The sequence below is a fragment of the Pelophylax lessonae genome (genome assembly GCF_965119305.1).
Source record: "Pelophylax lessonae genome assembly, chromosome: 13".
NCBI classification, from domain to species: domain Eukaryota; kingdom Metazoa; phylum Chordata; class Amphibia; order Anura; family Ranidae; genus Pelophylax; species Pelophylax lessonae.
In genome coordinates, this window is record NC_138780.1 from 20,821,162 (window position 1) to 20,841,242 (window position 20,081).

Consider the following 20,081-nt stretch of genomic DNA (forward strand, 5'->3'; position numbering starts at 1 on the left):
AAAATTATTTTGGAGCACTCTTTTGGTTTTATAATGTTTAGTGTGAGCCCACTAACCATTAGAAGATCAACTGAATGCTCCAAAACATGTTTAAATAAAATTTTACTTTGACCCAATCAACAATCACACATATTGTAATATGCATGTTCTGGGCACACAAAAAAACCTATTTCATTTGTCTGAGATCTCATTCAAGTAGCATGCCTGGATAAAATTTTTACGGGCTTTTGAACAAAATTATTTGACTAATGAATGTTCAAACAAAATGCTACTAGCATATGGCCAGCTTAGGCATGTCCCCTCTCGTATTTGGCACTAAAGGCATGTCCCCTCTCGTATTTGGCACTAAAGGCATGTCCCCTCTCGTATTTGGCACTAAAGATATGCCCCCTCTCGTATTTGGCACTAAAGGTAGCAATTGGATTTCCAAAGTAGCTGGGTCTTATTAAGAAGCTGCTCGCTGAGTCTTTGGTTCGGCTACCGCATGCAGGTTCTGACAGTAGAAGACCACTTACCTAGTTGTAGACCATCTGCCCAGCTTCCTCTGCTTCATTACCTGTGGCCTCTCTGAACTGCTGAAGGAAGGAAGCAGAGAACTGTATCCTCCATGAGCATGTCCAGAAACCTAGGAACTTGTGATAAAAGGAGTTAAGGGGGCCTGGGAATGCATCTGATCCTATTGCTGTGCTACACTTGGATGCTGCAAGGGAAAAGGGGTTCGAAGCTACTTCCTTAGGGGACAGAGCCAGGTCCCATCGTATCCTGAAGCCAGGTCAGTGCTTAAGAGAGGATTAAAGCTAGTGGGTTGGGGTAGGGAGAATGACAGTGACATAAATAATTGGATAATTTCAGGGAGAGACACTTTCCCCCTAAACCATCATAAACCCTAAAAAAACATATTGGGAGAGAGAAAAATAGGAAAATATGGGTGTTCAGGGATAGTCTCTCAGTATACCAATTTGTCCAAATGACATATATAATATAAAAAAAACCCCATCATTTTATTACAAAAATATTTAAAATTTGTAAAATCAATAGGAACAACTTTACATTATCAATCATAGGTAAAACCATTAAGGCAATAGTCAGAAGAAGTAATAGAAGTATTGTCTTCCTACGCATTTTGTGGTCACAACTGCATCTTACTGTATACGCAGTGTGAATCTTATAATGTTGTCTATAATAATTATTTTTATATCAAAATGCACTATATTATTATACCAGTAGTGCAACAGCAGCCTTCTATTCCTTACATCCGCCTTTATATTCTTATGTATGTACCTACTGCATATACATTACATATTGCATTCTCCTTTTATACTTTCCTTAGCCCCATTTTATATTTGCCCTTTTCTTTTAGAGAGCTTCATTTTTCGTTTGTTTTCTTTTAATGGTGTTCTTGACATCCTTGTTCCTCATACTGTAGATGATGGGGTTCAACATCGGCGTCACAGCTGTATAGAGAATGGACACAGTTTTGTCTATTTCTGCAGAATAAGTAGAACGAGGTCTAAGATACACAAACATAATGGTCCCATAGTAGAGACTCACCACAGTCAGGTGAGAAGCACATGTGGAGAAAGCTTTTTGTCTTCCATTGGAGGAACGGATATTTAAGATGGTGGAGATGATGTGGATGTATGAAATTAGAGTCAAGCAGAAAGAACACATAGCAATGATCCCTGCTGCAACATACATCACTATTTCATTGAAAAAAGTATCTTTGCAAGACAGTCGAAAAAAAGGCGGCATTTCACAGAAGAAGTGGTTGACATTGTGGGACTTGCAGTAGGGGAGTTGAAAGGTGAGCCCAACATGCATTGCAGAGTTCAGGAAGCACATACCCCATGACCCTACAGCTAAACTCATACACAACATTTTATTCATGATGGTTTTGTAGTGCAATGGTCTACAGATGGCAGCAAACCTGTCATACGCCATGACGGCTAGTATAAAGCACTCTGTTGATCCTAAAGCCAGGCTGAAATACATCTGTAATGCACATCCCAACAAGGAGATACTTTTATCTATGGCCAGAGTGTTTATGAGAAGTTTGGGAACAACGGTGGATGAGAAAAAGACATCGATAATGGAGAGATTACTCAGGAAGAAGTACATGGGTGTGTGTAACTTTTGGTTGATCCTCACCACTATGATTAGTAGAAGATTTCCTGACAATGTGATTATGTACATCACAAGAAACACAAGGAAACAGAAGACTTGGAGGTATGGGACATTGGATAGTCCGAGGAGGATGAACCTTTCTGGAGATGTTTGGTTGACTTTTTCCATAACATTCAGGTAACGTCTGGTGGGAGACAATTGTAACACTCACAATAAAATATATTTTTATCATAGTTTTCCTTTAAAACTTCGCTTTCTTGAAAAACCAACTGTATACAGTATATAATAATTTTTTTAATTAATGGATAGGGTACGAAAGAGTTGAAAAATCCCTACCAGTCTTTTTTTGATATTGGAAAATAATTTTGAAAAATATATTGACTATTCTATTTTATAAAAATCCACTACATTTTATTTATGTGATGAAAATATTTAAAATAATTATTTTATAAAAGGAGATTCCATCACTCATTAATAAAACAGCAGCTCTGATTTATACACTGCTCCAAAAAAAAGTTAAAGGAACACTTTGAAAACACATCAGATCTCAATGGGGAAAAATATCATTCTGGACATCTATACTGATATGGACTGGGTAATGTGTTAGGATCTATACTGGTATGGACTGGGTAATGTGTTAGGATCTATACTGGTATGAACTGGGTAATGTGTTAGGATCTATACTGGTATGGACTGGGTAATGTGTTAGGATCTATACTGGTATGGACTGGGTAATGTGTTAGGATCTATATTGATATGGACTGGGTAATGTGTTAGGATCTGTTACAAACCTCAGCGTAAAAAAGGGTTAAAACCGTTTAGGAGATCTTCCCCTTCCAGAGCTACAGGCACAGCTACTTGCAGGACACCAAACTCCCGAACTGGAAACCAAGGAACGATGCAAACAGTGTAGCTGGAACCTTATGAATGCTGCATACAGCTGAATAGGAAAACCATATGAAGGGTTTACACTCCTAGCAGTCAAACTGGAACAGCATACAATAAATCCCCCCAATAACGAGAAAAAGCTCCGTGTTGAGGTTAAAACAGGAACAACAACAACATTTATTGGAAGAACACAGCACACTTTTATACAGAAATTGGAACATCCTTCCCCCAACAACCGCTTTCCCATTGGTCAATTTCACAGTACCTGCAGTCCCCCATAAGGTCCTCTCCAGCCATGCAAATGAGGGCTCGAAAATGTGTCAGCAGTGATTGGTCAGATAGCTTGACCAGAAGGGCTGCCAGGTGCAAGGAGACAGAAGCCCCAGGGAGCAATCAATGTACACAATAGTCAGACACAGAACAATGGTTCCCTAACGAGCCCTCAATACATCCCTTAGCAGACAACAGGTGAGGTCATTAGCACACCTGACAATAGGTGAATGGAGAGCCCCCTCAGACAGTCCGTCTCCTCAGAACTTCCTGGAATGACCATATTAGGAGTGTACTTCCTGTGCCTTACAGTTTACAGGAATAAGGTTTAGCTTCCAGGATAGAGGCAAGACTCCATTAGCCACATGGTTAAAGAAACACAAAAAGACACAAAAATGCATAACTCCCAGTCTACTGAACAGAACCCCCACATTCAACCTATCCCCAGATAGCCTGGATCTGAGCGCCCAACATAACCAAACAGTGCTCAGATGCCACAAACACAGTCAAATTGCCATGGGGTTTACGTTTAGCATGGGCTGATGGGAGGGTCCATAGTCACCTTGCAGGAGGCGAGCAACCAGGCTTCTCCAATGCCCAGTGGCGAGATTGGTCTCGTCACAGGATCTATACTGGTATGGACTAGGTAATGTGCTAGGATCTATACTGGTATGGACTGGGTAATGTGTTAGGATCTATACTGGTATGGACTGGGTAATGTGTTAGGATCTATACTGATATGGACTGGGTAATGTGTTAGGATCTATACTGGTATGGACTGGGTAATGTGTTAGGATCTATACTGGTATGGATTGGGTAATGTGTTAGGATCTATACTAGTATTGACTGGGTAATGTGTTAGGATCTATACTGGTATGGACTGGGTAATGTGTTACGATCTATACTGGTATGGACTGGGTAATGTGTTAGGATCTATACTGGTATGGATTGGGTAATGTGTTAGGATCTATACTGATATGGACTGGGTAATGTGTTAGGATCTATACTGGTATGGACTGGGTAATGTGTTAGGATCTATACTGATATGGACTGGGTAATGTGTTAGGATCTATACTGGTATATACTGGGTAATGTGTTAGGAACAAAAGGATGCCACATTGTTTGATGGAAATGAAAATTATCAACCTACAGAGGGCTGAAATCAAAGACACCTCGAAAATCAAAGTGAAAAAATGATGGAGCAGGCTAGTCCATTTGCTGAAATTTTGTTGCAGCAACTCAAAATGGTACTCAGCAGTTTGTATGGCCCCCACGTGCTTATATGCATACCTGACAACATCCGGGCATGTTCCTAATGAGGCGACGGATGGTGTCCTGGAGTATTTCCTCTCAGATCTGGGCCAGGACATTACTGAGTTCCTGAGTGAGGTGCAACCTGGTGGCATCGGATGGACCTAAACATAATGTTCCAGAGGTGTTCTCTTGGATTTAGGTCAGACGGGCATGGGGGCCATTCAATGGTGTCAATTCTTTCATCCTCCAGGAACTGGCTACATACTGTCGCCACATGAGGCCGGGCATTGTCCTCCACCAGGAGGAACCCAGGACACAATGCACCAGTGTAGGGTCTGACAATGGGTCCCAAGATTTCATCTCGATACCTAATGGCAATCAGGGTGCCATTGGCTAGCCTGTAGAGGTCTGTGCGTCCCTCCATGGATATGTCTCCCCAGACCATCACTGACCCACCACCAAACCAATAATGCTGAACGATGTTAAAGGCAGCATAATGTTCTCCACGGCTTCTCCAGACCCTTTCACATCTGTCACATGTGCTCAGGGTGAACCTGCTCTCATCTGTGAAAAGCACAGAGCACCAGTGGCAGACCTGCCAATTCTGGTGTTTGATGGCATATGCCAATCAAGCTCCAAGGTGCATTGGTAGTGAGCACAGGGCCCACTAGAGGATGTCGGGCCCTCAGGCCACCCTCATGAAGTCTGTTTCTGATTGTTTGGTCAGAGACATTCACACCAGTGGCCTGCTTGAGGTCATTTTGTAGGGTTCTGGCAGTGCTCATCCTTTTCCTCCTTGCACAAAGGAGGAGATACTGGTCCTGCTGATGGGTTAAGGACCTTCTACGGCCCTGTCCAGCTCTCCTAGATGAACTGACCGTCTCCTGGAGTCCCTCAATGCTCTTCTACCATTCTTCCAGAAGCGCATTTGTGAAATCAGGCACTGATTTTAGACGAGAAGTCTGGGCTAGCATTCTCCGCTCTAATTCATCCCAAAGGTGTTCTATCAGGTTGAGGTCAGGACTCTGTGCAGGCCAGTCAATGTCCTTTTCCCCAATCCATGGACCTTTCTTTGTGCACTGGTCAAAATAATTTGGGGGGGGGGGCATTGGAGTGGGGTTGTTTTTCAGGGGTTGGGCTTGTCCCCTCAGTTACTATTAAGGCATCAGCATACCAAGACATTTTGGACAATTTCATGCTCCCAACTTTGTGGGAACAGTTTGGGGATGGCCCCTTTCTGTTCCAACATGACTGTGCACCAGTGCACAAAGCAAGGTCCGTAAAGACATGGATGGGCTAATTTGGGGTGGAGGAACTTGACTGGCCTGCACAGAGTCCTGAACTCAACCCGATAGAACACCTTTGGGATGAGAGTCCATAAAGACATGGATGGGCTAATTTGGGGTGGAGGAACTTGACTGGCCTGCACAGAGTCCTGAACTCAACCTGATAGAACACCTTTGGGATGAATGAGAGCAGAGACTGCGAGCCAGGCCTTCTCCTCCACATAAGTGCCTTCCCGTACAAATGCGCTTCTGGAAGAATGGTCAAACATTCCCATAGACACACTCCTAAACCTTGTGGACAGCCTTCCCAGATGAGTTGAAGCTGTTATAGCTGCGAAGGGTGGGCCAACTCAATATTAAACCCGACGGATTAAGACTGGGATGCCATTAAAGTTTATGTGTGTGTAAAGGCAGGTGTCCCAATACTTTTAACTATATAGTGTATTTTGTAAATGGGTTTATTTACCTACATAGTCAAAAGCTTATTATTATCTTTGTCCTTGACATTATGTAGGCTATTGTGGTTGCACCAACGGCTGTGCATGGGTTTGCTCTCACTCTTTCAGGGACAACAGTCTGCCGTGCCCTCCTTCATGGACCTTCATAATACATGTAGCATGAATGTAATTTTTTATGGTAATTTGTTATGCTTTCCAGAAGGTATTCACAGCGCTTCACTTTTTTCACATTTTGTAATGTTACAGCCTTATTCCAATTGATTGGACACAGCTGATCACATGGTAAAAACCCTATGTCATAGGCTCTTTACTGTGATCGGTCATGTCTGGGGGACATGATGCCCATATGTGTTGGTCATGTTCTCTTCAGTTAATTATAATAACACCTTATTTTACTGTCAATGAACGGGAAACCAGATTTTGGCCAAAAGGTTGCAAATTTGACCAGGTTTGACTATTGAATGCACAAAGCAACGAATCTTCCAGCAATAGAAAAATCTGCCTAGTTTAATAATGTCGGATGAAAAGAAAATGTCAACATATTATCTATATATTTACAATATATAATTTTGTGCCCTACCTTGCTAAGCAATAATAGATACAAAACACATATTGGTATTTGAATAATTTCAGATATTTTTCCATAGCATTCCCAACATCTTTTATGATTCAGATAATGTCGTTATGCTGGTGGGAAAAGATGGGTGAATTTTTTTTAGAGGCAGAGAAGCCAGGAGCATTGGAAGTGCCTTTCTATATATGCTGTAACAAACGTATTTTGGTCCCATGGCTTGGCATGGAATCTGAAAATTGTTTTATTTATTTTAGCTTCTCCCAGTTGGATGGCTTCTGATTTTTTGTGAATGTATGCCTGTTTCTGCTTGTTAATAAGTATTTCATAATAAAATAATAATACAATGTTATATTATTACAATAATAATCTAAAGATATCTTAAAATATTAACTTAAAATAATATTAATGGATAATTTTAAAATTTTATTGTTTGCAGGCATCTGGGAACCACTGTTAATTTTGAAAATTTGTCAAATTTTGATTTCATTTTAATCCTACTCTTTTGACTAAAAATCCATTTTAGTCTTAGTCGTATTTTAGTCATCTGAATTGTTTTAGTTTTTAATTTTAATCATTTTAATCAACTAAAATCTCCAGTACCCACCTAAACGTCCATTTTCCTCTGAGCTCCGCCTCTCTGTGAATGCCCCAGCCCCTGACTCTATCTGTATTGGCTGAGAGACGCAGACTCCCTCTGTCTGCCTGCTGCCAGGGAGTTCTGGAACAATGCCCTGCAAACCACAGAGAAGGAAGTCCTCTGCCGGATTTGTGTTTGTCTGGATATGACGTGGTGAGAGTTTTCCCTCCCAGCAAGGTAGCGGTGCCTAGCATTGTGTAAAATAACAGCCTCCCCAGACCTTCCAGTTCTCTGCCATGGGCACTCGCTCGCTCCTATTAACTTCCCCATCCCAACTTGCAGGTCACCTCCTCATCCCCAAAGATATAATGCACCCTGCCCTGTGCACTCCCTCACTCCCAATTACTTCCTCATCCTCACTTGCAGGTCACCTCCCCATCCCCAAAGTATAATGCACTCTTTCCTGTGCACTCCCTCACTCCCATTTACATCCCCATCCCCACTTGCAGGTCTCCTCCCCATTCCTGAAGTATAATGCACCCTGCCCTGTGCACTCCCTCACTCCCATTTACTTCCCCATCCCCATTTGCAGGTCACCTCCCCATCCCCAAAGTATAATGCACCCTGCCCTGTGCACTCCCTCACTCCCATTTATGTCCCCATCCCCACTTGCAGGTCACCTCCCCATCCCCAAAGTATATTGCACCCTGCCCTGTGCACTCCCTCACTACCATTTACTTCCCCATCCCCACTTGCAGGTCACCTATCCATCCCTAATGTATAATGCATCCTGAAATATATTATGTGGCGATTGGTATCGGCGCTACCTTACAATATAAAACGTGACCTCCCCAAAGTGTGGGTGAAATGATGTAAGGGTGTCACCAAAAATTTTTTTTTTTTTTTGTGAGTAGATTTCTTAAATTAAGTAAAATAAACAATCCGTGTATTTACACAAGTGTTATATCAGTGTTATATCAGGTATACACTTTTCCTGATATATGTGCCACACAAGTAATGAAAGTAAACAGGTGCTACTGTGCAGAGTTCAAAATGACCACAACCACAAGTGTTATATCAGGTGTGTACTTCCCTGATATATGTGCCACACATGTGCTAAAAATAAGCAAGAGCTGCTGTGCAGAGTCCAAGTTGTCCACTAGGTGGCGTCTGCAATACGACCTGTGCAGCTGTATGGGGGGTCTCTTCTCCGTATTGGGGGAGCACTTCCGAGCCGGTGGTCTGGTGTCCTAAATGCTCATAACGAGAGAAGGCCCCATAGTGAATAGATAATCCATACAATAGCGGCAAAAAGGCGCAGTACACTCACTATTAAGATGATCTGGATCAGAGTTTCATCAGAGGGACGTCAACTGGAGCGGCCTCCCAATTTTCCTTTTTTTTCACCATTGCAATATGTATTATGCACATGTATCACTACATTTGTTTTTCATTTGAATTTCAATAAATACACGGATTGTTTATTTTACTTAATTTAAGAAATCTACTCACAAAAAAAAAAAAAAAAAAATTTTTGGTGACACCCTTACATCATTTCACCCACACTTTGGGGAGGTCACGTTTTATATTGTAAGGTAGCGCCGATACCAATCGCCACATAATATATTTCATTTTCACCCTTGCACTTAAGGGTTGATTGGTGGCAGCTCACACCTTTTATTTATTTATCTATTTGCCCCCTCATATATCCTTAGTCCATAGCGCTGGTCACCCTCCCTTTACTATATAATGCATCCTGCCCTGTGCACTCCCTCACTCCCATTTACTTCCCCATCCCCACTTGCAGGTCACCTCCCTATCCCAAAGTATAATGGATCCTGCCTGTGCACTCCCTCACTCCCATTTACTTCCCCATCCTCACTTGCAGGTCACTTCCCCATCCCCAAAGTATATTTCCTCCTGCCCTGTGTACTCCCTCACTACCATTTACTTCCCCATCCCCACTTGCAGGTCACCTACCCATCCCCAAAGTATATTGCATCCTGCCCTGTGCACGCCCTCACTCCCATTTTCTTTCCCATCCCCATTTGCAGGTTACCTCCCCATGCCCAATGTATAATGCATCCTGCCCTGTGCACTCCCTCACTCCCATTTACTTCCCCATCCTAATTTGCAGGTTACCTTCCCATCCCCAATGTGTAATGCATCCTGCCCTGTGCACGCCCTCACTCCCATTTACTTTCCCATCCCCACTTGCAGATTAACTCCCCATCCCCAATGTATAATGCATCCTGCCCTGTGCACTCCCTCACTCCCATTTACTTCCCCATACCCACTTTCAGGTCACCTTCCCATCCCCGAAGTATAATGCATCCTGTCCTGTGCACTCCCTCACTCCCATTTACTTCCCCATCCCCACTTGCAGCATGGCATTTTTTTTTTATATTTTAACCACTAGCCTACTGGGCACTTTTACCTCTTCCTGCCCAGGACAATTTTCAGCTCTTAGCACTGTCGCACTTCAAATGAAAAATGCACAGTCATGCAACACTATACTCATAAGAAAAGCTTATTGTTTTTTTCACACAAATAAAGCTTTCTTTTTGTGGTATTTAATCGTGACTGGGTTTTTTATTTTTTGCTAAACAGCTGAAAAAAGACTGAAAATGTTTTCATAGTTTTTTTATAAAATTTTGCATATCTGTAATTTTTCTCCTTTACTGATGTGTGCTGATGAGGCTGCACTGATGGGCACTGCAAGGCTGCACTGATTAGCACTGATGAGCCTGCAGTTATAGGAGGCACTGATAAGAACTAATAGGTGCAAATAATGGGCACCGATAGGCAGCACTGATGGACACTGATAGATGGCACTAATGGGCACTGATAGGCACTGGTAGGTGCACTGATGGGCACTGATAGGCAGAACTGATAGGTGACATTAATTGGGAGGCACTGATGGGCTCTGGTTGGCAGCACTGATGGGCACTAATTGGCAGTGCTGTTGGGCAATGTTTGGCAGCACTGCTGGGCACTGATTGGCAGCCCTGGTGGGCACTGTTGGGACTGCACTGATAATAAGGACATTGATAACCAGTGCCCTGGTTATCAGTGTAGATGCCCCTTTAACACTAGCTGGTTATCGGCTCTCTTCTCCTCTCTGACAGCGCGAGGAAAGAAAAGCCGATAATCGGCTTGTTTTTACATCGTGATCAGCTGTAATTGGACACAGCTGATCACATGGTAAAGGGCAGCTTTGATTAGCCCTTTACCCAGATCTGTGATCAGCTGAGTCCGAAGGACTCAGTGATCACAGAGCACGCGGACAGCGTGATCATGGGAGGACGTCCATGGAGGCCCCCCCCCGCAAAGTAAGCCCATGCTGTAGCCGTCTTTTTAGGTTTTATTTATAAAGACATTAAATACGGCTAAATCGGAGGAAACAGGGGCTAACTTCTCCCTGACAGAACTGGAAAGCCCTACCCCTATTGATCTTCTCACACGCCACCAAATTTCAATGTACACTGATAAGCATAATATCTCTCACATCAAGCTACCCAATACAATTGGGTTGTTCCTATTTAACAGGAAGAAGAAAGGGATATCTGTATTCTACCCCTACTGCAATCACCATCCATTTCTTGTCAAGAGCCCGGCCATGTTAAACTGGGAAAAGGAACTGCAGGAAACATACACCATTCCTCAGTGGCAAACCAACATGAAATCCTCCTCCTGCATTGAACATTGGGATAAAGCCCAAAAGATCCTTAATAGGTATTACATGACTCCTTCACGCTTTTACACCTCATGGACCTCCAACTCTCCCCTCTCTGCTGGAGAGAATGTGGGAGTATAGGCAGCCTATTCCATGTTATATTGGGATGTCCGAAAATTCGGCCATTATGGGATGAGATCTCTAAACTGATATCAGTGGTGCTGAAGGCACCCCTGCTTTAGCGCTTCTATCATTGGGTGTGGACAGCTGCCCCCCCCCCCCACTCTCTAGGAGGGTAGTTGCCCATATACTATTTGCAGCCAGAATAGCTATTGCTAAACACTGGCGCGCCACATCTATACCCTCAAAAACAGAAATTACTAACCGAGTCAACCTCCAGGGAGGAATGGAAAGGATATTAGCCTACAAGGAAAGGAAAGTTCAGAAGTTCCATTTGCACTGGCAACTCTGGCCAAACTCTCATACATTGGCAGGGCTTTTTTTCAGCGGGAACACGGGGGAACGCAGTTCCGGCACCTCCAGCACTGAATGTATGTAAAGGCAAGGGGTGCTGGGCTTTGCTACGGGTGTCTTCTGATGCTGGCTGGTGGGGGATCTATTGTTTCTGGAGGTGATATATTTTTGCGGGGGGTTTATTGTTGCTGGGGAGGTCTACTGTTGCTCCTGGGGACCTATTGTCTCCGGAAGGGATCTATTTTTACAGAGGGGGTCTATTGTTGCTGGGGTTGGTTTTATGTTGCTTGGGGGGTCAGTTGTTGCTGAGCGGAATCTACTGTTAAGTGAACCGTCTATTGTAAAGGGCTGCTGGAGGGTCTATTGATGCTGTCTGTGGGGAGATCTGCTGTTGCTGCTGAGGGTCTATTGCTGTCCGGTGGGTATTTTGTTGTGGCTGGTCCATTGTTGCTGGTGGGATCTACTGTTTCTGGGGGGTCCTTTGTTGTTATTTTACTGCTTTTCTTGTTATCATTAACAAATCCCATACAAATTACTTAGTACCACAAATTATACTTGATTCTGGGTAGGGGGTTGAACCTAGGAATGGTGCTCGGAGGTAGGTAGGGGACGGATACAAGGGGTAACTCCGAAAGTGGGAGTTCCTGCACCTATTCTCTGAGAAAAAAAGCCCTGTACATTGATAACAGACTCTATGAAGTAACTTGCTAACTTTCCCTCTCCGGTGGTATACCAGTTTTGCTTCCCCCCCCTTTCCTTTTGCCCCCCACATTCTATGTTATGCTGCTTCAGTTTATCGGGAAATTCGAGGAGATTATCCCTACAGGCACTCTGTATGGCAGATATGTTCTATTGTATTGTTTACATTAGATCATTGGTAACCCTTCATTTATCTATATGCAGGAGGGGGAGACACTACCCGGAGCTTAACTATTACAAGGCTTACGCTGGACCCTCAGCAAGCTACACAATAATGGACCATTCCTCGTCACAGTTAGGTCCCATTAGGGGTGACAAGTTGCAGGTCCACGGCCAAAGCTCAATCAGCCCTCAACCACCCCCCCCCCAACCCCGGATATTTTTTTCATACGTCAGAAAATTAATTTAGTCAGAAAATTAAGTCTTGCTAGATTACTTCTTCTGTCTGACCTCTTTTGCAGGTATAGCTATGAAAAAAATTAAAAATAGGTGCCTATACTGTTTAAAATCCAGTAATACACTATCTCAATCTGCTCTTCAAATGCTCAGTTTCCAAAAATGTAGAGGCTAATCTGCTGACACCATAAAGATTTACTGCTGTTCAGGGGCTCTGAGCTTCAGCAAAATGACAAGAAGAAACGGGAATGATGCTGGAGGTAATTTTACAGCACACACTAATTTTGGTAGCATAATTATTATTGTGGAATGTGTGTTTACTGCTAAAGAACATTATTTTTTACCAAATTGATGCACAAAGTCCTATTAGGCCACATGTAGCCATCTGACTTTGTGGAATACTTGGCTTGCTCACTCAGCCTTGAAGTTTCCCGTAGAGAATTACCATCACTAGAATACCCTTCTACTCCAGGCAAAGCAGAAGTAAGCAAGATATACCATGTTACATATATGGTTACATAGTAGTTAAGGTTGAATAAAGACAACAGTTCAACCCATGCAGGTGTGTGTGTCAGTGACAATATTTATTTCCCATACCCCTAAATATTGTGTTCTTTGAGATGCACGTCAAAGAGTCTTTGAAATGTATCGATACTCCCCGCTGATACCACCAATTTTGGAAGAGTTCCACATTCTTACCGCCCTGACAGTGAAGAACCCCTTACACAGCTTAAGGTTAAATCGCTTCTCCTCTACTCTCATTGTGTGGCCACGTGTCCTCTTACACTCTTTGAGACTAAATAGTTTATTTCCTATGCTGGGATCGCTATTGAGGTACAGTATCTCACAAAAGTGAGTACACCCCTTACATTTTTGTGAATATTTTATTCTATCTTTTCATGTGACAACACTGAAGAAATGACACTTTGCTACAATGTAAAGTAGTGAGTGCACAGCTTGTATAACAGTGTAAATTTGCTGTCCCCTCAAAATAACTAAACACACAGCCAGTAATGTCTAAACCGCTGGCAACAAAAGTGAGTACACTCCTAAGTGACAATGTCCAAATTGGGCCCAAAGTGTCAATATTTGTGTGACCACCATTATTTTCCATGCCCTCTTGGGCATGGAGTTCACCACAGCTTCACAGGTTGCCACTGGAGTCCTCTTCCACTCCTCCATAACAACATCACAGAGCTGGTGGATGTTAGAGACCTTGCGCTCCTCCACCTTCCATTTGAGGATGCCCCACAGATGCTCAATAGGGTTTAGGTCTGGAGACGTTCTTGGCCAGTCCATCACCTTTACCCTCAGCTTCTTTAGCAAGGCAGTGGTCGTCTTGGAGGTGTGTTTGGGGTCGTTATCATGTTGGAATACTGCCCTGCGGCCCAGTCTCCAAAGGGAGGGGATCATGCTCTGCTTCAGTATGTCACAGTATATTTTGGCATTCATGGTTCCCTCAATGAACTGTAGCTCCCCAGTGCCGGCAGCACTCATGCATCCCCAGACCATGACACTCCCACCACCATGCTTGACTGTAGGCAACACACACTTTTCTTTGTACTCCTCACCTGGTACTCCACACACGCTTGACACCATCTGAACAAAATAGATTTATCTTGGTCTCATCACACCACAGGACATGGCTCCAGTAATCCATGTTCCTAGTCTGCTTGTCTTTAGCAAACTCTGCAGGCTTTCTTGAGCATCATCTTTAGAAGAGGCTTCCTTCTGGGATGACAGCCATGCAGACCAATTTGATGCAGTGTGCGGCGTATGGTCTGAGTACTGTCCATACCCCTCTCAGGCGTCTCTTCTCCAGGGAGAATAAATTAAGTTCTTGTAATTGCTCCTTGTAATTAAGGTCCTCCAATCCCCTAATTTGTTTAGTTGCCCTTCTTTGGACTCTCTCCAGTTCCAGCACATCCCTTCTAAAGATTGGTGCGCAGAACTGGACAGAATACTCCAGATGTGGTCGGACCATGGTTTTATAAAGTCTCAGGATAATATTTTTGTCTCTGGAATATATCCCATTCTTTAGGCATGCTAATATTCTGCCGGCTCTAGCAGCTACAGCTTGACATTGCATGTTATTGCTTAGTCTATCTTCCACTAGGACCCCCAGATCTTTCTCCATTCTTGATTCCCCCAGAGGTTCCCCCGCTAGTGAGTAGTTTGCATTTATGTTTTTAGCTCCCAAGTGCATTACCATGCATTTCTCCACATTAAACCTCATTTGCCATGTAGTTGCCCACTCTGCTATTTTGTTCAGGTCATTCTGTAAGATTTCTATATTTGGATGTGAAGTTATTGCCCTGCCTATCTTTGTGTCTGTGTATGGGGGTTGGTACCTCAGGCCAAGTTGGGTGGGACTTTTTAGGCAAGTATAAATATTTTCCAGGATATCATTAGATAAAACAAAGAATATTTAATATCTTGGATATAATACAGGTAAGTACGTTTTGTGAATATTTGGGTGATAGACCCAAGTGAGAGAGTGTCCAAAGTCAGAAAAATAATGTGACATATGTGAAAATCGGTGACAATTTCAGATAATTTCAGTAGAGATTTCTCCTGCGTTTGACCCTACGCGTTTCGGCTTCCTCTTGAGCCTTTTTCAAGGGTGGTCACCAATTATGTTGTGTTTTTTGTTGTTCCATGTATGGTTAATTGTATGCATCATTAGCCAACAGCGAGAACCAAAGCCACTTCAGTTTTATAATGGGTACAGTTGATTGTTATCTGGGATTGATCCTGATTTTGTCAGGCGTACATCCAATTTGATCTAATATGCGGGGGCTTAGTGTATAACCTTTCTGTATTTCTTGAGGTTGGTATATCTCCCTCTGTTATTTGGACCTTGGTGGTGATATGGGTGGTCCCCAATTCCAATTATGCTTAAAGTGTGGTGCTTCTATTCCCCCTCAGGCGCCTTCCTGTTGGGCTGGGGCTGTGGATTCTCCTGCTGCAGTCTGCTGCTCCAAACGTCCTTGCTCCTTCCTATCTTTGTGTCATCTGCAAAAAACTAAGATTGAGCTAATAATCCCATCCTCTATATTATTTATGAATAAATTGAACAGAATTGGTCCGAGGACAGAGCCTTGCGGGACCCCACTTACCACTCTAGACCAGTCTGAGTACACGTTATTTATCACCACCCTTTGGACACGCCCCTGTAGCCGGTTTTCTATCCAAGAACAAACCTTGTGGTCAATGCCTGCAGGCCATGTGCCTCAGCAAATTCTGCTTCTGCATTTTATTTAGCCACAAATAATATTTTTTTCTAAATGTCGCTTTTGCTTCAAACGTCCTACAGATGTGCTATTTCACAACGAAAGTAAGGCATTCACCAAGCATATTATGTAAAGGGATTGTACAGTTTTCATATTTTACTTTAAGGCTTATGAAAAGAGCTGCACCACACTGTAGTATTTACAAAAAAAAAAATGGAATTGGTACATGTCCCCCCCTGACGATGCCCAGCTCCTCTTGCCCTTTGGTTGACAATCCCTTGCCTATTAGCCTTGAAAATGGAGAGAGTTGATTTAAGATTTGCTTCCCATTGACTTCAAAAGGATTCTCATTAAAGTTTGCAATTTGTGGATTTTGGACTGTGTTCTCCAAACATGCCCATGAATCAAACTCAAGTAGATTTTTCTATCACTACTCTTCACAGCAATGCCTCTTTGGCTTAGTCAGGGTAATTGACCTGCATTACATAATCTGTAAAAGAGTCTTTAACAACAGAAAATCTAGCTGAGAATTGTTACTTTAGTAAAACAGTTCAGAAAACAAAAAGTTACTTACACTTATCCTCATAAACAGCATCCCTTCTCTGTGAAGTCCAGGTTAGCGCTGGTAAAACAGGAAAACAATTGGAGGGACCCAAGCCTCAAGAACATAGGGAAGCCACCTCGCTGGGCCTAGAGTACTCTGGTAGCAATTGGATGGGTGATTTGCACAAAAGCTGGATCTTCTGGAGAAGCTGCGTGCTATGAGTCTTTTGCTCGGTTGCTCGTAAGCTAGTTCTGACAGTAGAGGGCCACTCACCTGATTGCAGATCATCTGCCCAGCTACCTCTGGTCCATCACGTTTTGCTTCTGTGAGCTGTTATGGAGGCAACAGAGAAATGTATCCTCCACAGAGCATGTCCAGGAACCCAGGCACTTGTGGGAAAATGAAATAAGGGGGGCCTGGGCCTGCATATGAGCCTGGTGCTGCTACACTTGGGTGCTGCAGGAGAAGGGGGGCCTTGGGTGCTGCAGGAGAATTGGACCCGGCTCTGCCTTGGGGGCAGAGCCGGGTCCAATTCTATCCTGAAGCCATTGTAGTTCTTTAAAGTGGAGTTCCAGCCTATTTTGCAACTTTAGTGATTCCTGGAGTGCTCGCTATGCTGATCAACAATTGGGCATTTTCAATTTTTTTTGGGGGTCCCTTACCTTATTTTCAGGGCATTTTTGATTGTACTTCCTCCTTCTCCCCCCTCTGTGGCCACGGCCACCGACATCACTTCCACCTTTGCGTTGCATCCTGGGAGCTGTTTGTCATCACTCCCAGGAGGCTGGAATCAGGAAGAACTCCCAGAACACCCCCTGGAATCAGGAAGAAGGACACAGCAGATAACACTGCGGCTTCAGATGCCCACATCCAAGATGGCCGCGCCCAGACAGAGTTTTTAAAAGTAAGATTTTGACTAAAATCCAATACTGTAGTACACCTTGAAAGTATGAGAATAGCGGTTCTGTAAAGGGCGATGGATTAGTATTATAGGGGTATTTATAGTTAAAAAAGGTATTTGAGGCCGGAACTCCGCTTTAAGACAGGAGTAAAGCTAGTAAAATTGAGTGGGGAGAAGGACAGTGAGCTGCAGGCACTGATTGGCTGGGCTGAAGCAAAAAAGAATGGAGGTTTTCACGGGCTGTGAGTGAGAAGGGGGCTTAACCATCTAACATGGTTGAAGCTGTAAGCTCAGTGATAGGCGGCACAGTGGTGTAGTGGTTAGCACTTTCACCTAGCAGCAAGAGGGTCGCTGGTTTGAAACCCAACCACGACACTACCTGCCTGGAGTTTGCATGTTCTCCCTGTGCCTGCGTGGGTTTCCTCAGGGTACTCCGGTTTCCTCCCACACTCTAAAGACATGCTGGTAGGTTAATTGGATCCCGTATAAAATTGTCCCTACTTTGTAGGTATGAATGTGAGTTAGGGGACCTTAGATTGTAAGCTCCTTGAGGGCAGGGACTGATGCGAATGTGCAATGTATATGTAAAGCCCTGCGTAAATTGATAGCGCTATATAAGAACCTGAAATAAATAAATAATAAATAGAGCAATACATGCGTTTTCATTCTTTGCAGTATGAATTTAGAACAAACATTCAACTTATTAAGCTTATCAAAGTCTTTAAAATAAGGCATTTTTACACTGCAGAGTATGTCTGGCTTATGTAACACAATAAATAAATAGTTACGTAAACCAGACATATTCCTGACCCCTGCACTCTATACACCATTTTGTATTCCTGACCCCTGCACTCTATACACTATTTTGCATTCCTGAACCCTGCGTTTACACACCATTTTAAAGTCATGCCCAACATCTGGTGCAGTGTAGTATGCCCACTTATTTCCTTACTTTCACCCAGTGTGTCTCTCCTTTTTAAGTTCAAAAGTTGGAAGGTATGATGTTATGAAGGTTTTTTTAATTGTCAGAATGATCATGTTGGATAATGTGTTGTAAGGTTATGAAACCTATATGCAGTGTGGATCTTATAATGTTGCATATATTGATGATATTCATACCAAAATGCACTACATTATTATACTAGTAGTGCAACAGCGGTCCTCTATTCCATACACTTGCCTTTATATACTTGTAATGTATATCCCTGTATACAGAATATATTGCATCCTCCTTTTAAACTTTCTGTAGCCCCTTTTTTATAATATCCTCTTTCCATTAGAGCAGTCGTTCTCAACTCCGGTCCTCAGGACCCACTAACAGGCAAGATTTTAAGTATCACCTTGGGGAGATGCAGACTAGAATACTGCAATCACTGAGCAGCAAAATATATCACCTGTGATGTATTTCAGTTATCTTGGCCTGTTGGTGGGTCCCAAGGCCCGGAGTTGAGAGCCACTGCATTAGAGATCTTCTTTTATCCTTTGTTTCTTTTAATAGTGTTCTTGACATCCTTGTTCCTCATACTATAGATGATGGGGTTCAACATCGGTGTCACAGCTGTATAGAGAATGGACACAGTTTTGTCTATTTCTGCAGAATAAGTAGAACGAGGTCTAAGATACACAAACATGATGGTCCCATAGTAGAGACTCACCACAGTCAGGTGAGAAGCACATGTGGAGAAAGCTTTATATCTACCATTAGAGGAACGGATCTTCAAGATGGTAGAGATGATATGCACGTATGAACTTAGAGTCAAGTAGAAAGAACACATGACGATGATACCTGCTGCAATATACATTACTATTTCATTGAGAAAAGTATCTCGGCAGGACAGTCGAAGAAAAGGTGGCATCTCACAGAAGAAGTGGTTGACATGGTGGGACTTGCAGTAGGGGAGTTGAAAGGTGAGGACAACATGGATGGAGGAATTCAGGAAGCATATAATCCATGATCCTACAGCTAAATTCATACACAACATTTTATTCATGATGGCCTTGTAGTGCAATGGTCTGCAGATGGCAGCAAACCTGTCATACGCCATTACTGATAGGATGATACACTCTGTTGATCCTAAAGCCAAATGGAAGTACATCTGTAATGCACACCCCAACAAGGAAATACTTTTATCTATGACCAGAGTGTTTATGAGAATTTTGGGGACAATGGTGGAGGAAAAGCAGATGTCAATAATGGAGAGATTACTCAGGAAGAAGTACATGGGGGTCTGTAGCTTTGGGTTGATCCTCACCACAATGATCAGTAGAAAGTTTGCTAACAATGTGATAATGTACATCACAAGGAACACAAGGAAACAGATGGCTTGGAGATATGGAACATTAGACAGACCAAGGAGGATGAACCTTTCTGGAGATGTTTGGTTGAGTTCTTCCATATCATTCAGTTCATGTCTGGTAGGAGACAATTGTAACAATTACAATACAATGTTCCTTGCTTGCAACCATGGCAGTACTAAGGTATATCTTGCTTGGGCTTGAGTAATTAGCCCACTGCTTTTCGCTACAGACTGGACAAAGCTAGAGATACAATTTTAAACAGTTAATGGTATTGACCCTCTTCTATTATGATTCTGTTCATGTCTGGTAGGAAACAATTGTAACAATTACAATACAATGTTCCTTGCTTGCAACCATGGCAGTACTAAGGTATATCTTTCTTGGGCTTCAGTAATTAGCCCACTGCTTTTCGCTACAGATTGGACAGAG

General features: G+C 43.0%; 1 protein-coding gene across 1 annotated transcript; it reads right to left on the reverse strand.

Annotated features, from left to right (window-relative positions):
- Positions 1-1,356: 1,356 nt before the first annotated feature.
- On the reverse strand, positions 1,357-19,750 carry LOC309569804 (uncharacterized protein; the record flags this gene model as incomplete). The annotated part of the gene is made up of 2 exons (XM_082275807.1): positions 1,357-2,308; positions 18,843-19,750. 2 exons carry the CDS (start codon positions 19,748-19,750, stop codon positions 1,357-1,359), a joined length of 1,860 nt encoding a protein of 619 aa, XP_082131933.1.
- Positions 19,751-20,081: the final 331 nt, after the last annotated feature.